At 37.2% G+C, this 18,030-nt stretch overlaps 1 protein-coding gene across 5 annotated transcripts in view; it reads right to left on the bottom strand.

Moving 5' to 3' along the window:
- The window catches only part of DENND4A (DENN domain containing 4A), a 133,887-nt gene that overhangs the window by 11,834 nt on the left and 104,023 nt on the right, over positions 1–18,030 (bottom strand). For all 5 annotated transcript variants that reach the window (XM_082617729.1, XM_082617730.1, XM_082617727.1 and 2 more), the window contains 6 exons: positions 8,008–8,197; positions 4,084–4,178; positions 2,477–2,652; positions 2,237–2,383; positions 899–1,097; positions 415–669 (listed from right to left, as the gene is read on the bottom strand). In XM_082617729.1, coding sequence (XP_082473855.1) covers positions 415–669; positions 899–1,097; positions 2,237–2,383; positions 2,477–2,652; positions 4,084–4,178; positions 8,008–8,197 — 1,062 coding nt within the window. The remainder of the gene's footprint in view (positions 1–414; positions 670–898; positions 1,098–2,236; positions 2,384–2,476; positions 2,653–4,083; positions 4,179–8,007; positions 8,198–18,030) is intronic.

Raw genomic sequence — 18,030 nt, forward strand, 5'->3', positions numbered from 1 at the left:
ACAAACTACCTAAATGTTAAACAAAAATTCACAGTAAAGGAATGAAGAGAATGGTAGAACATGACTGCGATATGAATTACAGATGTCCAACTAAAGTGTTAGACTTATTTTTGAAGGAGGTATGAGGCATGAGTGGGGCAAACTCACGAAGTCTTCTCATAAGAGTCATTTACAGTTTATTCTTGAGGCTATAACAAAAAGTCAAGTCCATTTTGTGTAAACTTTATAAGAAGTCTAAAAAACGTGACTGTCTTACCACTAGACTGTAAGAAGAAAAATTATTTGCAACCATTTTATTGATTCAGATGGTTATTAAAAATATTCAGCATAAAATTACTTTTTTGTCATTAGGAATATGCAGACATTACAGTGGTGACAGTAGCACTGGCTTTTAGTTAATTTTTACTCTCATACCTTTGAATACTTGTTACAATGCTCAGAAGAAAGAATCAATCCAGGTAAATTACTGGGTAAGTCAAGACGTCTAAAATACCACACCAGGTTCCAAAAAACAATTGGATGATGGTCCACAAAGTCTGCCACTGTTATTGCATGATCACCTTCATTTTCCAATAAGCTTTCAAGTTCCTTCCATACCACTAAAGGACTAAGATATGGAACAGTGATAGGATCTGGACTTGGGAGGTGCCATTCTAATCCTAAAGAATCCTGTTGAGTAAATAAAAACCATAAATAGCAATTACAAGATTGATGATACTAAATCATTAAAAAAATTGCTGTCAATGATTTCCATATAATTAGAAATGTAACTGTATCATGTAACAAGACACTCTTAACAATAATAAAATTGAAGCTTGTAAGGCTGTTTAGCACAAGGGGAACAAACTCATATGTAAATTATCAATGTCCAAATTGTAAAGAACACCAAAATACATACTGTAGCTCCTTGTAAAGTAGTTGGCAGGCTGCCTGTAGGAATGAGCTTCTGTCCTCCATTGTCTTCCTTATCCAAGGTGCCGTAAGTACTAACACTCCTGGCCATTGGAAATACTGGACATTTTGACAAAGCTGCTTTTGATCTATCAGCAGGGATCTGAATACTTCGGGCACATGTATTTTCGAGCAACTTTGATTTGCTTGGGCATTGAAAAAAGAAAAAAACGTATCACTGTCTAGATTTACTTTATTTCACTGACCATGTTCTTCTCTTTAGAATCAGAGCTGCACATAGCAAAGTAAAAGGAAGGAAAGATGTTAACCAGGCTTTGGCTGGGAAAAAGGATACAGTTTAAAGTAGCCTAGTCATGTTAATTTCCTTTTTATCCAGTAAACTTTAAATATACAAGAGTCATTCATTTGTTCAAAACATTTAGTGGACAACTTTTATACTGCAGGAACCACAGTAGGCCCGAGGATACAAAGCAGAAAAAATAGGCACCTGTTCCTTCAGGAGTCAGAGCTAGTGGGAGACAAAAAAAGGGCTATAGGGCTTCCCTGGTGGCGCAGTGGTTGAGAATCTGCCTGCCGATGCAGGGGACACGGGTTCGAGCCCTGATCTGGGAAGATCCCACATGCCGCGGAGCAACTAGCCCCGTGAGCCACAATTACTGAGCCTGCGCGTCTGGAGCCTGTGCTCCGCAACAAGAGAGGCCGCAATAGTGAGAGGCCCGCGCAGCGCGATGAGGAGTGGCCCCCACTTGCCACAGGTAGATAAAGCCCTTGCACAGAAACGAAGAGCCAACACAGCCATAAAAAAAAAAAAAAAGAAGGGCTATAATAGACCTATGATGAAAGAAGGTACACACACAGATTTGCAGTTTTGCAGTCTAAGCATTCAGGATCAAACAGGTCATGCTAGCCTGCTAGTACTATATAGGCATTTTCTTTTGCACATGCATTTACCAATATAGCTTCACTTGCCCAGCTATATTTGGTGTATTTGGCACTTCTCCAAAATGGAGTCAATTTCGGCATTTGTTTTAAGCGCAGACTTACTTGTATTAGGCTTACTGTGTAAGTCTTAGTTTGATTTTATAGTTCATCTATCAGCTCCAAATGTTTCCTTAGATTATTAAATATTCCTAAGTAGAAAATTAAATATTGCAAAGTAGAAGTACCTCAGGGAGAGAGAGAATTAATTAGGAATAAGAACTTGAGATTAAGAATCTATTATACATAGGAATTTAAACCTTAAAATGGTCAGCTAATTCTTCTGTCATTACTTGAAATGTATAGTATATGTTGTTAAAATATAGTTCCACATAATCATAATTACCTATTTAGATCAAAATTCCCTTGAACAGAGAGAACAGATGTGTCAAGACCAGAGGCTGATGTTGAGATACAAGACTGCCTTGTCTGCCTTGAAAAGGAGGATGGAAAATGCATATTTTCTGTAGACGGGCTTGACTTCAAAAAGTATCTGTAATGTGAATCAAAGGAGCTTTTTGAGAAAAGAGATATTCTAGGAAACATGATCCTTAAACATGAAGGGAAAAAAAGCATAAATCATTACCTTCCAGGTCGTCTTAAATCTCTTATTTCGATGTTCAGAAAGGGCAAGAAAAGATTGCCACAAAATGGGCAGGTTGTATTGAGATTTGAATCATCTGCTGTCCAGCCAGCCATGATTTCCTCATCATGGACAAGACAATCACAGGTTCTACAACGAGAGCAGCTCGAGATAAGAACCTATGGGAGAAAACAGCATTTTATAAAGTAAGCCGGTTAGTGCAATTACAATTTAAAAACCATTTCAATTCATATATCTACTGGAAAAGTAAAACTCAGAAGTATTCAGAAGTTACAAATGAAAAATGGATTATATTCAGTACATTATATAATATACTTATCTTTAACTATTTCACCTAAGTCTATTCCAGAACTTTTGCCTGAAAGGGAAACTTGCATTTAAGTGAGGATTTTTACCATTATAATTACGTACTATAAAATCTGCCATGATTTTATTAACGGAAAACTAAACCCAAGTATTACTTTGTTAATACACAAAATAGGTATTGGTAATTACAGGTTATCGATCTGTGCTACTCAAAGTGTGGTCACCAGTAAGGAGCTGTTCCACAAACTTTACTGGTTTGTGATGAGCTAAGTAAAGAAACTGAGAAGAGGATTTGGAGACCTTTAAACTAATTGCTGTAACAGCTAAGTCGGTGATCAGTAGATTTTACAAGAGTAACAGCCATGACAGATTGGAAATTAAAAACAGCAACAACAAAAAAAACCCTGGTCTGTCACTACAGACAGTTTAAGAAGCATTGCTATAGATAAATGTAAATGCTTTCATTACATTAAAATATAGAAATTCCTGAAGCCATAAGAAACTTTGTAAACTGCAACATCAGTGCTCATCATTTATTTTCCAGCTGCATGCAAATTTATTTTCCAAATTTATGCGAATTACTGTGAAACAGAAACACAAATGTATTTGGAAGCAATTTTTACACAAAAATTAGGGAAGGTTTTTAAAGTGTAAAACTATAACCTTTTTATTGCAAGAAAATGGGATATAGCAGCATACCCAGCAGATATCTACATCAAACTGACACAAAGAATGAAAAACATGATGGAAAAAGTTGACACAAATGCTAAAACTGCTCCCTGTATCCTCATCCAAAAAGTGTGCCTGCACAGCAAAATTAGTTACAAGTGTTTAAGATGTGAAATAGGGACTTCCCTGGCAGTCCAGTGGTTAGGACTCCGTGCTTCCACCGCAGGGGGTGCGGGTTCAATCCCTGGTTGGGGAACTAAGATCCCTCATGCTGTGTGGTACGGCCAAAACAAAAAAGAAAAACAAAAGTGTAATAAAAATTCAAAGAGGACATACATAAAACAAGGGGTAAATATAAATACTAGAAATAAAAATGCTTTTGTATGTTGATAAACATTAAAGGAAGTATGGAACTTTTCTAAACAGAAAAAGTCGTATGACTTCAATAATCTGAAATACTAGATATTTTAAGTTTATTCAGGAGCAATATACATTCTGAAATTTTCAGATGCCATATATTTAACTTTTTATCACTCTACCAGAGACTATCAGCACTTAAGAAATGTAAATTTTATTAAGTAGTACATGAAGATGTTCTTTTGATTAAATTGTACCTCCATTGCATAGTTCTGGAAGATATTTGTATTACTCGTGTTGCAGGAAGATGCCACTTCTGATTTCCCAGGTAAGGCAAACTTGGACAAGGATCCTGTTCGTTATTAAAAAACAAAGAGCAAAACCATTAAAATTAACAGAAAGGATATGAGAATCTTTCACTTTCATAAATTCTCTGGTAAAATGTCAAAACTGTTTTATTTAAAACTATTTATAAAATGATAAAGGTAATTTAAGAAAAAGCAAATAAATAATGAAAAGTGTTTTTCAACATATGCCTTTGTGTACACCTAAGGAAATGTTCTTTAATTCATTACTCACTTATTAAGCACTTTGTGTGTACAGACTAGAAGGCATTCCAGTTGTTTGTAATTACTATTTTGCTGTTTCTATTCTTACATGTTTTAGATAAAAGAAAGTGTTTAGTTCTAAGGTCTAAAAAGTATAAAATAGCTGATCTTATTTCAGATCATGAAAAGAATTACTGGCAACTCTCTGCCTTATAAAGATCTTTAAAATCTGGAACAGTAATCTTGCTTTTAAACACTAGGGAAGAGTTTCCAAGTATATTCTTAAGAGCAAAGGGATATTAGCAGGTATTAAAATGACAACAAAATAAGGGCAGTTCTGTGGTCAAGTCAATTGCTGACAGCAGCTATATCTAGTTAGGAAAACTGGAAGTAATCAATACATTTTCTATACTTTTTTTTCCAGTAGTTACTACATTTTATGAATGAACAATGGTATTTTTATAAATATAAAGGTTAAAAAAAAAGCAACAGTATAAACTATCAGTTCCAAGAAATAGAGAGGATAGGAAAACATGTTAAACACCACCATGGGGATGCATAATCCAGACTAATGATCTGATTGCTTCAGCAAATAAATGACAAGGGAGAAAAAAAAGATAGCTCTAGAGCTTCCTCTAACCCTAGGCTCTGCCACACAGACAAGCAGAGAGGTGGAGAGAGAGCTGAAGCTTCACATCATCCTTTAAGATGATTAGAAATGGTGGCAACTAGAGTTCTTTCCTGATGGTCCCCCAATAACCTTCTGTAATCCCCCTCTGCTAAAGCTAGTTCAAAATTGCTGTCTATCAGCCTTGACTAATTTAGTCATTTATGTGGGCAGCCTACCTCTTGTATCTAATCAATCTACAGCACAGAATAAATATTCTTTTTAGCAAATACAAATCAGGTTGTGAGGTAAGTCTTATTTACTTAGCTCAATAAACTGTTCTTGCATGTTAGAAAAAAAATAAGGGGCTGGGAACTAATCTCCTGATTTCTTCATGAATATACGAAAGGGGGAAAAAACAGGGAACAAAGATGAGAGTGAGTTAGTAGACATATCAAACAAATGCAACAAGTGGACCTTGTTTGGGTCTCAATTTGAACAAACCACCTATAAAAAGAGTTTCATGAGATAGTTGTGAAAATTAAACTAAGTATATATTTTATATAAGATATATGATAAATATTCACATTAAAAATATAACAATATTACAATTTTGTTTTGAAAACAAATGAATGCTTCACAAAAGATACTGTATGAGTCCATAACATGTTCAAAAATGGCCATGTTAGAAGATAATGTTCATCTGTGAAGGGAGTGGTGAGTAGATGTGGTTAAGAGAGGGGGTTCTGGATGCTGTTTATGTTCTGTTTCTTTCTTTTTTCTCCTCCCCCAACATTTATTTATTTATTTATTTGTTTGGCTGCACCAGGTCTTAGTTGCATTACACAGGAGCTTCATTGCGGCATGCGGGCTCTTTAGTTGTGGCATGTGGGATCTAGCTTCCTGACCAGGGATCGAACCCAGGCCCCCTGCATTGGGAGCAAAGAGTCTTAACCACTGGACCACCAGGGAAGTCCCAAGGTTCTGGCTCTTAATCTGATACTGGTTAATCAGTTGTCCTCAATTTGTGAAATGTACAATATTTACATACATAAAAATGTATACACTACATGTATAACATAGAGTAAATAATAAATGTATTAAATAAACTTTAATAAAAAGTTACAAAGATATAACATTAAAGTCCGTATGTTTTAGAAATATCAATACATGTTGAAGTATTTATGAATAAAATTATATATTGTTTGGGATTTACTTTAAAATAATCCAGTGGGGAAGGAAAAAATGTTGGCAGCAGAAGAGAGGCGGGAAGGATAAAACAAGATTGGCCATTTGTTGATAGTTGCTGAAGTTGTGTGAAGGGTGCATGGGAGCTCATTGTGCTATTCCTTCTACTTTTGTGATTGACTATTTCTACAATAAAAGCTTTTTAAAGTAGCAAAGATGCAAATTTGAAAAACATTATAATGCATTCGTTCCTCACATCATATAACAGGATAACTTTCAAATGGATTAAATATTTAAATCAGGGGTCAAATCTATTTTTGTATGACCACAAACTCAGAATAATTTTAACATTTTAAAGTACTGTTAAAAAAAAGAAAAGACCAAAAAGACAAAAAAGACAGAGATGTATGTGGCCCACAAAACCTAAACTATTTACAATATGGCCCTTTACAGAAAAAGTCTGCTGACCCCAGAAAATGTTAAAAAGGAAATCAGAGAAGTATGAGAATAAAACAGTGGTGAGCCTAGGGAAGGGGAAATCTTGCCTAATAACTCAAAATCCAGAAGCAATAGGGCAAAAACTGATAAATTTGATGACATAAAATTAAAAACTTTTATGTGGGGAAAAAAAAAACCCTGAACTTGACAAACTTGGGAAAAGCATCTGCCACTTATATAAGAGACAAAGGATTAATTCCCTAACATAAAAAAGAGTTATTAAAACTTTAAAAAAGTGGGGAGGACCAAAAAGTAGGCAAAGGACAGTTCACAGAAAAAGAAATACAAATAGTCCTTAAACACATAAATGGATATACAACTTAATTTATAAGATAAAGAAAAATGAAAACTAAATTGAAATACATTCTTCACCTATCAGATGGCAAAAATCTGAAAAGGGTGCTAACATATTTTCTTCACAAGGCTGTGGGGAAATAGGTATTCTTTTTTTTTTTTTTTTTTTGTTGTGGTACGCGGGCCTCTCACTCCTGTGGCCTCTCCCGTTGCAGAGCACAGGCTCCGGACGCGCAGGCTCAGTGGCTATGGCTCACGGGCCCAGCCGCTCCGCGGCATGAGGGATCTTCCTGGACCATGGCATGAACCTGTGTCCCCTGCATTGGCAGGCGGACTCTCAACCACTGCGCCACTGATAAATAATACTGTGATGCAGGGAAGCCCAAAATAGGTATTCTTATATACTACCTGTGGGAATACAAAATAGTATACCCCTGAGGAAGGAACCTGGCAATATCACTTCAAGGAAAAACTTGGAAGTATCTTCCAAAAATACCCTGGCAAAAATATAATATGACATATATGCATCACAGTATTATTTGTAACAGTTAAAGACTGAGAACTTAAAGTGCATCATCAGGGAAGTGGTTAAAATAAACCAATACATCCACACATGATGAACAATGCAACCATAAGAATGAATGAGGGACAATGCTATGTGATGATATGGAATGCTCTTCAGAATATAGTGTTAAGTGAAAAAAGCAAGGAACAGTTAAGTGTTCATAGCATGTTACCTTTTGAGTAAGAAGACAAGGAGGTATTAAGAACACACAAACACACACACGCTTTTTAAAACACATTTTAAAAAAGTACATTAAAAACAACAATGAAAAGATAAATCAAAATGAATAAAAATGGCTACCTCTAGGGACAGCAACAAAACAAGACGAAGGGATGAGGATGGAAGAACCTAGACTTCTCTGAAAGTACCTTGGTTCTGTATTGTTTTGAGCCATGCAAATCATTTACAAAATTAAACATAAAGGAGAAAAAGTAAAGGTACCACAAATCAAATGCAGTATGACTGAGCTGTTTGGACAAACCTTCTAAGGAGGAAGAACCTTCCAGGCTTGTTCTGCTGAAATCAATTCCCTTAGTCCCTGCAGTGGCACTGCTTTCCTGAGAAGAAGTGGCTCCTTCCAACTCGTGGCAGACATCTTCATCTGTTAAAGAGGTAGATTCAGAATCCTGGGCTCCCACTGAAGAAAGACTGGTACGATCAGAACTTTGATCCTAAGGACATAATTATAAGCTTAATTTCCTTCATATTTAAAGTTAGTTATTTAAAAGTTCACTTCAAAGGCAGAGGAAACGCCTAATTACTCAGATGATCAGTTAATTAACATTACAACTTCTAGCGGAAAAAAAACCCCAACCAATTTTACAAGGGCATACTGGACAAACATGAGCTGGAGATCTATTTTTAAGACAGCATTTCTTAGATCAAAGCAGATACCTGTTAGTTAGATAACTGCTAACTTTAAGTCTTTGTTTATTGTTAATTTTCTTCCCTGCAAATGCCAGCCCAGGATGATACCATTAGAAAATTACATTTTAATCTCTTTTAATTTCATTTATGTTTACATTTTATTCTTTTCCATAACAATCCAGGTTTCAAAGACATGTATTTCTAGTTTTCATTTTTGAGAACACCAAAGTATAAGTATTTCTTTCCTGGTTACACCAGTAATATGTAAGAAAATTTGATAGACTTTTGTGTGAAGAAAAAAAATTTTTTAAATAACTGTAATTCCACTGCCCAGATATTACACAGGTGTGTGTGTCTGTACGTGTTACTGAGTTACTTTTAAGATTACTTGAAAATTTTTATTGGCTTTTTGGCTATATCTCATTGTGTTTTTTATTAAGTGGGTGCTCTAGGGATTGCAATATATATACCTAATCATTCACAGTTGACTTAAAATTAGTATTGTACCACTTCATATATAATAATATACCTATAGCGAATGTCAGTAGGGTGAGTCTCTTAATCACTATGAAACCTCTACACATATTGAAAATCCCATGAGATAACGTTCAAATTTTTGTTTTGTCCAACTGCAAGTACTTTAAGGAATTTTAAAAAGTTTTAAGGGACTTCCCTGGTGGTGCAGTAGTTAAGAATCCGCCTGCCAATGCAGGAGACGCGGGTTCGAGCCCTGGTCCAGGAAGATCCCACATGCTGTGGAGCAACTAAGCCCATGTGCCACAACTTCTGAAGCCTGTGTGCCTAGAGCCCGTGCTCTGCAACAAGAGAAGCTACTGCAATGAGAAGCCCACGCACCACAATGAAGAGTAGCCCCCACTCGCTGCAACTAGAGAAAGCCCCCGCGCGGCAATGAACACTCAACGCAGCCAAAAATAAACAAATAAATTAAAAAAAATATATGTATGTATAGCTGAATCACTGTGCTGTATACCTGAAACTAACACAACACTGTAAATCAACCATACTTCAATAAAAAGTTTTTTTGTTTTTTTTTTTTGCAGGGTAGGAGTTTATTTATTTTTGCTGTGTTGGGTCTTCGTTTCTGTGCGAGGGCTTTCTCTCTAGTTGCGGCAAGCGGGGGCCACTCTTCATCACGGTGCGCCGGCCTCTCACTACTGCCGCCTCTCTTGTTGCGGAGCACAGGCTCCAGATGCACAGGCTCAGTAGTTGTGGCTCACGGGCCTAGTTGCTCCGCAGCATGTGGGATCCTCCCAGACCAGGGCTCGAACCCGTGTCCCCTGCATTAGCAGGCAGATTCTCAACCACTGCGCCACCAGGGAAGCCCTAAAAAAGGGTTTTTAAAAAGGGGTCTTAGAGAGATTGGCTCAAGATGACGGAGTAGAAGGACATGCTCTCACTCCCTCCTGCGAGAACACCAGAATCACAACTAACAGCTGAACAATCACTGACAGGAAGACACTGGAATTCACCAAAAAAAGATACCCCATATCCAAAGAGAAAGAAGAAGCCACAATGAGACGGTAGGAGGGGCACAATCACAATAAAGTCAAATCCCATAACTGCTGGGTGTGTGACTCACAAACTGGAGAACACTTATACCACAGAAGTTCACCCACTGGAGTGAAGGTTCTGAGCCCCACGCCAGGCTTCCCAACCTGGGGGTCCAGCAATGGGAGGAGGAATTCCTAGAGAATCAGACTTTGAAGGCTAGTGGGATTTGACTGCAGGACTTCAACAGGAGTTGGGGAAACAGAGACTCCACTCTTGGAGGGCACACACAAAGTAGTGTGTGCGTCGGGACCCAGGGGAAGGAGCAGTCACCCCAAAGAAGACTGAACCAGACCTACCTGCTAGTGTTGGAGGGGCTCCTGCAGAGGTGGGGGGTGGCTCTGTCTCACCGTGAGGACAAGGACACTGGCAGCAGAAGTTCTGGGAAGTACTCCTTGGCGAGAGCCCTCCCAGAGTCAGCGATTAGCACCACCAAAGAGACTGGGTAGGCTCCAGTGTTGGGTTGCCTCAGGCCAAAGAACCAACAGGGAGGGAACCCAGCCCCACCCATCAACAGTTATGTGGATTAAAGTTTTACTGAGCTCTGCCAACCAGAGCAACAGTCAGCTCTACCCACCACCAGTCCCTCCCATCAGGACACTTGCACAAGCCTCTTAGATAGCCTCGTCCACCAGAGGGCAGACAGCAGAAGCAAGAAGGACTACAGTCCTGCAGCCTGTGGAACAAAAACCACATTCACAGAAAGACAAGATGAAAAGGCAGAGGGCTATGTACCAGATGAAGGAACAAGATAAAACCCCAGAAAAAAAACTAAATGAGGTGGAGATAGGCAACCTTCCAGAAAAAGAATTCAGAATAATGATAGTGAGGATGATCTAGGACCTCGGAAAAACAATGGAGGCAAAGATCGAGAAGATGCAAGAAATGTTTAACAAAGACCTAGAAGAATTAAAGAATAAACAAACAGAGATGAACAGTACAATAACTGAAATGAAAACTACACTAGAAGGAATCAATAGCAGAATAACTGAGGCAGAAGAACGGATAAGTGACCTGGAAGACAGAATGGTAGAATTCACTGCTGTGGAACAGAATAAAGAAAAAAGAATGAAAAGAAATGAACACAGCCTAAGAGACCTCCGGGACAACATTAAACGCAACAACATTCACATTATAGGGGTCCCAGAAGGAGAAGAGAGAGAGAAAGGACCCAAGAAAATATCTGAAGAGATTATAGTCGGAAACGTCCCTAACATGAGAAAGGAAATAGCCACCCAAGTCCAGGAAGCGCAGAGAGTCCCATACAGGATAAACCCAAAGAGAAACACGCCGAGACACATAGTCATCAAATTGGCAAAAATTACAGACAAAGGAAAATTATTGAAAGCAGCAAGGGAAAGGTGACAAATAACATACAAGGGAACTCCCATAAGGTTAACAGCTGATTTCTCAGCAGAAACTCTACAAGCCAGAAGGGAGTGGCATGATATACTTAAAGTGATGAAAGTGAAGAACCTACAACCAAGATTACTCTACCCGGCAAGGATCTCATTCAGATTCAACAGAGAAGTCAAAAGCTTTACAGACAACCAAAAGCTAAGAGAATTCAGCACCACCAAACCAGCTCTACAACAAATGCTAAAGGAACTTCTCTAAGTGGTAAACACAAGAGAAGAAAAGGACCTACAAAACAAACCCAAAACAATTAAGAAAATGGTCATAGGAACATACATTATCGATAATTACCTTAAACGTGAATGGATTAAATGCTCCAACCAAAAGACACAGGCTTGCTGAAAGGATACAAAAACAAGACCCATATATATGCTGTCTACAAGCGACCCACTTCAGCCCTAGGGACACATACAGACTGAAAGTGAGGGGATGGAAAAAGATATTCCATGCAAATGGAAATCAAAAGAAAGCTGGAGTAGAAGTAGAAAGCTATACTCATATCAGATAAAATAGACTTTAAAATAAAGAATGTTACAAGAGACAAGGAATGATCAAGGGATCAATCCAAGAAAAAGATGTAACAATTATATATGCACCTAACATAGGAGCACCCCAATACATAAGGCAACTGCTAACAGCTATAAAAGAGGAAATCGACAGTAACACAATAATAGTGGGGGACTTTAATGCCTCACTTACACCAATCGACAGATCATCCAAACAGGGAATTAATAAGGAAACAGAAGCTTTAAATGACACAAGAGACCAGATAGAGTTCATTGATATTTATAGGACATTCCATCCAAAAACAGCAGATTACACTTTCTTCTCAAGTGCACATGGAACATTCTCCAGGATGGATCATAACTTGGGCCACAAATCAAGCCTCAGTAAATTTAAGAAAACTGAAATCATATTAAGCATCTTTTCTGACCACAACGCTATGAGATTAGAAATCAATTACAGGGAAAAAAACGTGAAAAACACAAGCACATGGAGGCTAAACAATACATTACTAAATAACCAAGAGATCACTGAAGAAATCAAAGAGGAAATTCAAAAATACCTAGAGACAAATGACAATGAAAACACGATGATCCAAAAACCTATGGGATGTAGCAAAAGCAGTTCTAAGAGGAAAGTTTATAGCTATAGAAGCCTACCTCAAGAAACACGAAAAGTCTTAAATAAACAATCTAACCTTACACCTAAAGGAACTAGAGAAAGAAGAACAAAGAAAACTCAAAGTTAGCAGAAGAAAAGAAATCATAAAGATCAGAGCAGAAATAAATGAAATAGAAACAAAGAAAACAATAGCAAAGATCAATAAAACTAAAAGCTGGTTCTCTGAGAAGATAAACAAAATTGATAAACCATTATCCAGACTCATCAAGAAAAAGAGGGAGAGGATTCAAATCAATAAAATTAGAAATGAAAAAGGAGAAGTTACAACAGACACCGCAGAAATACAAAGCATCCTAAGAGACTACTACAAGCAACTCTATGCCAATAATATGCACAACCTGGAAGAAATGGACAAATTCTTAGAAAGGTATAACCTTCCAAGACTGAACCAGGAAGAAATAGAAAATATGAACAGACCAATCACAAGTAATGAAATTGAAACTGTGATTAAAAATCTTCCAACAAACAAAAGTCCAGGACCAGATGGCTTCAGAGGTGAATTCTATCAAACATTTAGAGAAGAGCTAACACCCATCCTTCTCAAACTCTTCCAAAAAATTGCAGAGGAAGGAACACTCCCAAACTCATTCTATGAGGTCACCATCACCCATACCAAAACCAGACAAAGATACTATAAAAAAAGAAAATTACAGACCAATATCACTGATGAATATAGATGCAAAAATCCTCAACAAAATACTAGCAAACAGAATCCAACAACACATTAAAAGGATCATGTACCATGATCAAGTGGGATTTATCCCAGGGATGCAAGGATTCTTCAATATATGGAAATCAATCAATGTGATACACCATATTAACAAATTGAAGAATAGAAACCGTATGATCATCTCAATAGATGCAGAAAAAGCTTTTGAGAAAATTCAACACCAATTTATGAAAAAACTCTCCAGAAAGTGGGCATAGAGGGAACCTACCTCAGCATAATAAAGGATGGCCACAGCAAGCATCATTCTCAATGGTGAAAAACTGAAAGCATTTCCTCTAAGATCAGTAACAAGACAAGGATGTGCACTCTCACCACTATTATTTAACATAGTTTTGGAAGTCCTAGCAATGGCAATCAGAGAAGAAAAAGAGATAAAAGGAATACAAATTGGAAAAGAAGAAGTAAAACTGTCACTGTTTGCAGATGACATGATACTATACATAGAGAATCCTAAAGATGCCACCAGAAAACTACTAGAGCTAATCAATGAATCTGGTAAAGTTTCAGGATACAAAATTAATGCACAGGAATCTCTTGCATTCCTATATACTAATGATGCAAAATCTGAAAGAGAAATTAAGGAACCACTTCCATTTACCACCGCCACAAAAAGAATAAAATACCTAGGAATAAACCTACCTAGGGAGACCAAAGACCTGTATGCAGAAAACTGTAAGACACTGATGGAAGAAATTAAAGATGATACCAAAAGATGGAGAGATATACCATGTTCTTGGATTGGAAGAATCAATATTGTGAAAATGACTATACTACCCAAAGCAATCTACAGATTCAGTGCAATCCCTATCAAATTACCAATGGCATTTTTTACACAACTAGAACAAAAAATCTTAAAATTTGTATGGTGACACAAAAGACCCTGAATAGCCAAAGCAGTCTTGAGGGAAAAAAGCGGAGCTGGAGGAATCAGACTGCCTGAGTTCAGACTATAATACAAAGCTACAGTCATGAAGACAATATGGTACTAGCACAAAAACAGAAATATAGATCAATGGAACAAGACAGAAAGCCCAGAGATAACCCACACACCTATGGTCAACTAATCTATGACAAAGGAGGCAAGGATATACAATGGAGAAAAGACAGTGTCTTCAGTAAGTGGTGTTGGAAAAACTGGACAGCTACATTTAAAAGAATGAAATCAGGGCTTCCCTGGTGGTGCAGTGGTTGAGAGTCCGCCTGCCGGTGCTGGGGACACGGGTTCGTGTCCCGGTCCGGGAAGATCCCACATGCCACGGAGCGGCTAGGCCCGTGAGCAATGGCCGCTGAGCCTGCGCGTCTGGAGCCTGTGCTCCACAACGGGAGAGGCCATAACACTGAGAAGCCCGCGTACCACACACACAAAAAGAATGAAATTAGAACACTCCCTCACACCATACACAAATATAAACTCAAAATGGATTAGAGACCTAAATGTAAGACTGGACACTATAAACTCTTAGAGGAAAACATAGGAAGAACTCTCTTTGACATAAATCACAGCAAGATCTTTTTTGATCCACCTCCTGGAGTAATGGAAATAAAAACAAAAATAAACAAATGGGACCTAATGAAACTTAAAAGCTTTTGCACAGCAAAGGAAACCATAAACAAAACGAAAAGACAACCCTCAGAATGGGAGAAAATATCTGCAAACAAATCAAGGGACAAAGGATTGATCTCCAAAATATATAAACAGCTCATGCAGGTCAATATTAAAAAAACAAACAAACCAATCCAAAAATGGGCAGAAGACCTAAATAGACATTTCTCCAAAGAAGACATACAGATGGCCAAGAAGCACATCAAAAGCTGCTCAACGTCACTAATTATTAGAGAAATGCAAATCAAAACTACAATGAGGTATCACCTCACACCAGTTAGAATGGGCATCATCAGAAAATCTACAAACAACAAATGCTGGAGAGCGTGTGGAGAAAAGGGAACTCTCTTGCACTGTTGGTGGGAATGTAAATTGATACAGCCACTATGGAGAACAGTATGGAGGTTCCTTAAAAAACTAAAAATAGAATTACCATATGATCCAGCAATCCCACTACTGCGCATATACCCAGAGAAAACCATAATTCAAGAAGACACACGCACCCCAATGTTCACTGCAGCACTATTTACAATAGCCAGGTCATGGAAGCAACCTAAATGCCCATCGACAAACAAATGGATAAGAAGATGTGGTATATATATACAATGGAATATTACTCAGCATAAAAAGGAACGAAATTGGGTCATTTGTAGAGACGTGGATGGATCTAGAGACTGTCATACAAAGTGAAGTAAGAAAGAAAAACAAATATCGTACATTAACGTATATATGTGGAACCTAGAAAAATGGTACAGATGAACTGGTTTGCAGGGCAGAAATTGAGAGACAGATGTAGAGAACAAACGTATGGACACCAAGGCAGGAAAGCAGCTGGGGCTGGGATGAATTGGGAGATTGGGATTGACATGTATACACTGATGTGTATAAAATGGATGACTAATAAGAACCTGCTGTATTAAAAAAGAAAAGGGGGTCTTTCATATTAACCAGATATTTACCATCTATTTTGCTCTTTCTTCATTTCCAAAGACCCAGGTTTCTTTGTGGTATAATTTTTCTTCAGCCTGAAGAACTTCCTTTAGCATATTTTATAGAGCAGGTCTGCTAGTCATGAATTCTTTTCCTTTATCTGAAAATGTTTTTATTTCACCTTCACCCCCTAAAGAATATTTTCACTGGATATGGAATTCTGGGTTGACAGGCCTTTTCTTCAACAGGTTAAAAGTGTTGTTCCACTGTATTCTTCCCTCCACAGATTATGATGAAAACAAGTGGCCATTCAAATCCTTATTCCTCTGTAGGTAATGTGTCATTTTTGTTTAGTAGCATTCAAGATGCTTTTTATTCTTGTTTTTTTTCCAGCAGTTATTTTCTTATTAGAAATGGATATCTTTGGTTATTAAGTTTGCTTTTATGTATATATAGGTGTTGTTTTCTTTGAGTTTATCCTGTCTATAGTTTACTGAGTATCTGTAAATCTAAATCTTTTACTAAATTTGGGAAATTTTATCCATTATTTCTTCAAATATTTTTCCTACCATAATCTCTTTCTCCAATTCTTTTGGAATCCCCATTTTATGTTATACATTTTGATATTGTCCCACAAGTCTCTGAGGCTCTGTTCATTTTTATAAAGTCTCTCTCTGTTCTTCCAACTGCATAATTTCTGTTTCTGAGTCTTTAAGTTCAATGACTCTCCTTTGCATCTCCATTCTGCTATTGAACCCATCCAATGAGTTTATTTCAGAATGTATTTTTTATGATAAAATTTTTTGACAAATATTTAATTTTTCTGGTTCAGAGTTCCTTTCTTTTCTTATTTGAAATGTGTTTTTTCTTTACTTCAGGGAATCTAGTTATAAAAGCTGCTTTAAAGTTTCCGTCTGATAATTCCAACATCTAGGTTATCTCAGGATTGTCTTTCCCTTGAGAATTAGTCACATTTTCCTGGTTCAAGTAATTTTGGATTTTATTTTGGACACCATGAATGTTATGCTGTGTAGTCTGGGTACTTTTATAATCTCTTGGAGAATGTTGAGCTATTGTATTAGCAGGCAGTCAACTAAGTTATGTTCAGATTGTAATTTGTGTTTTGATTTTTGTAGGTGGTGATTTAATCCCCCGTTTAATTCTCTAAGGCTTGTCCATGCTGGTCTGCATCTATCCCATGTATGTGTAGCTCAAGGGTGAGGCTCAGACTTGTGTGGGCCATGCACAGAATTAGGAATCCTTCTTTCACAGATTCCCCTCATACTCTCCAGCCCACAGAGGCTCCCTTCTCTGGTTCCTCTGTCCAGGAAATATGGGGATTCTCTTGAAGTTTTAACTGCCAGGGATGCCATGCCACACTGTGACTGGGACCTGCTCTTGGAGCAAAAATGCATGAGAAAGAAAATGGGAAAATTTCCCCACAATCTGCTGCTTTTGTTTTTCAGAAACTTTAGGTAGTTTTTTTTTTTGTATTTTGTTTGGAGTTTTTAGTTGTAAATCAGTGGGAGGGACAGGCTTTAGTGGAGTTATGTTACCACAGTGGAACTAAAGCTTTCACCCAAATTTTTAAAGAGTATTTTTGCTGGGTACAGAAAAACAGGTTGGCAGTCGTTTTCTTTCAGTACTCTAAAGATGTCTTTCCAGTGTCTTTTGACATCAAATTTTCTATTCAGAAGACAACTGTCAGCTTTCTTACTGCTGCTCTTTTGAAGGTAATATCTCTCTCTTCTTTGGCTCCTTTTTGGATTCTCTCTTTTTATTTCATTTTCATCTGTTTTAACATAAGATGCCTAAGTATAGGGTGTTTTTTTGTTTTTGTTTTTGCATTTATTCTGCTTGACATTTGTAGATCTTCTAAATATGTGAGTGACATCTTTAATCACTTTTGGAAAATTCTTGGCAATTAGCTTTTTAAATGTTCCTTCTACCCCTTTTTTTCTTCTTCTTTTGGAACTAAATTACATCAATGTTAGGCATTTTCACTAAACCCCACATTTTTTCCTGTATTTTCCAATTTTTTTTCCCTGTCTGTACTTCAGTGTGGATATTTTCTACTAACTTCCCAACTAGTTTACTAATCTTTCTTCTCCTGTTTTTTTTTTGTCTGCTGTTAAATCTAACTACTGCTTTCTTAATTTCGCATCTTTTTCAGTTCTAGAATTTACACTGGTTCTTTTCAAAAG

This window comes from Mesoplodon mirus (assembly GCF_964341445.2).
Source record: "Mesoplodon mirus genome assembly, chromosome: 4".
Lineage (NCBI taxonomy): Eukaryota > Metazoa > Chordata > Mammalia > Artiodactyla > Ziphiidae > Mesoplodon > Mesoplodon mirus.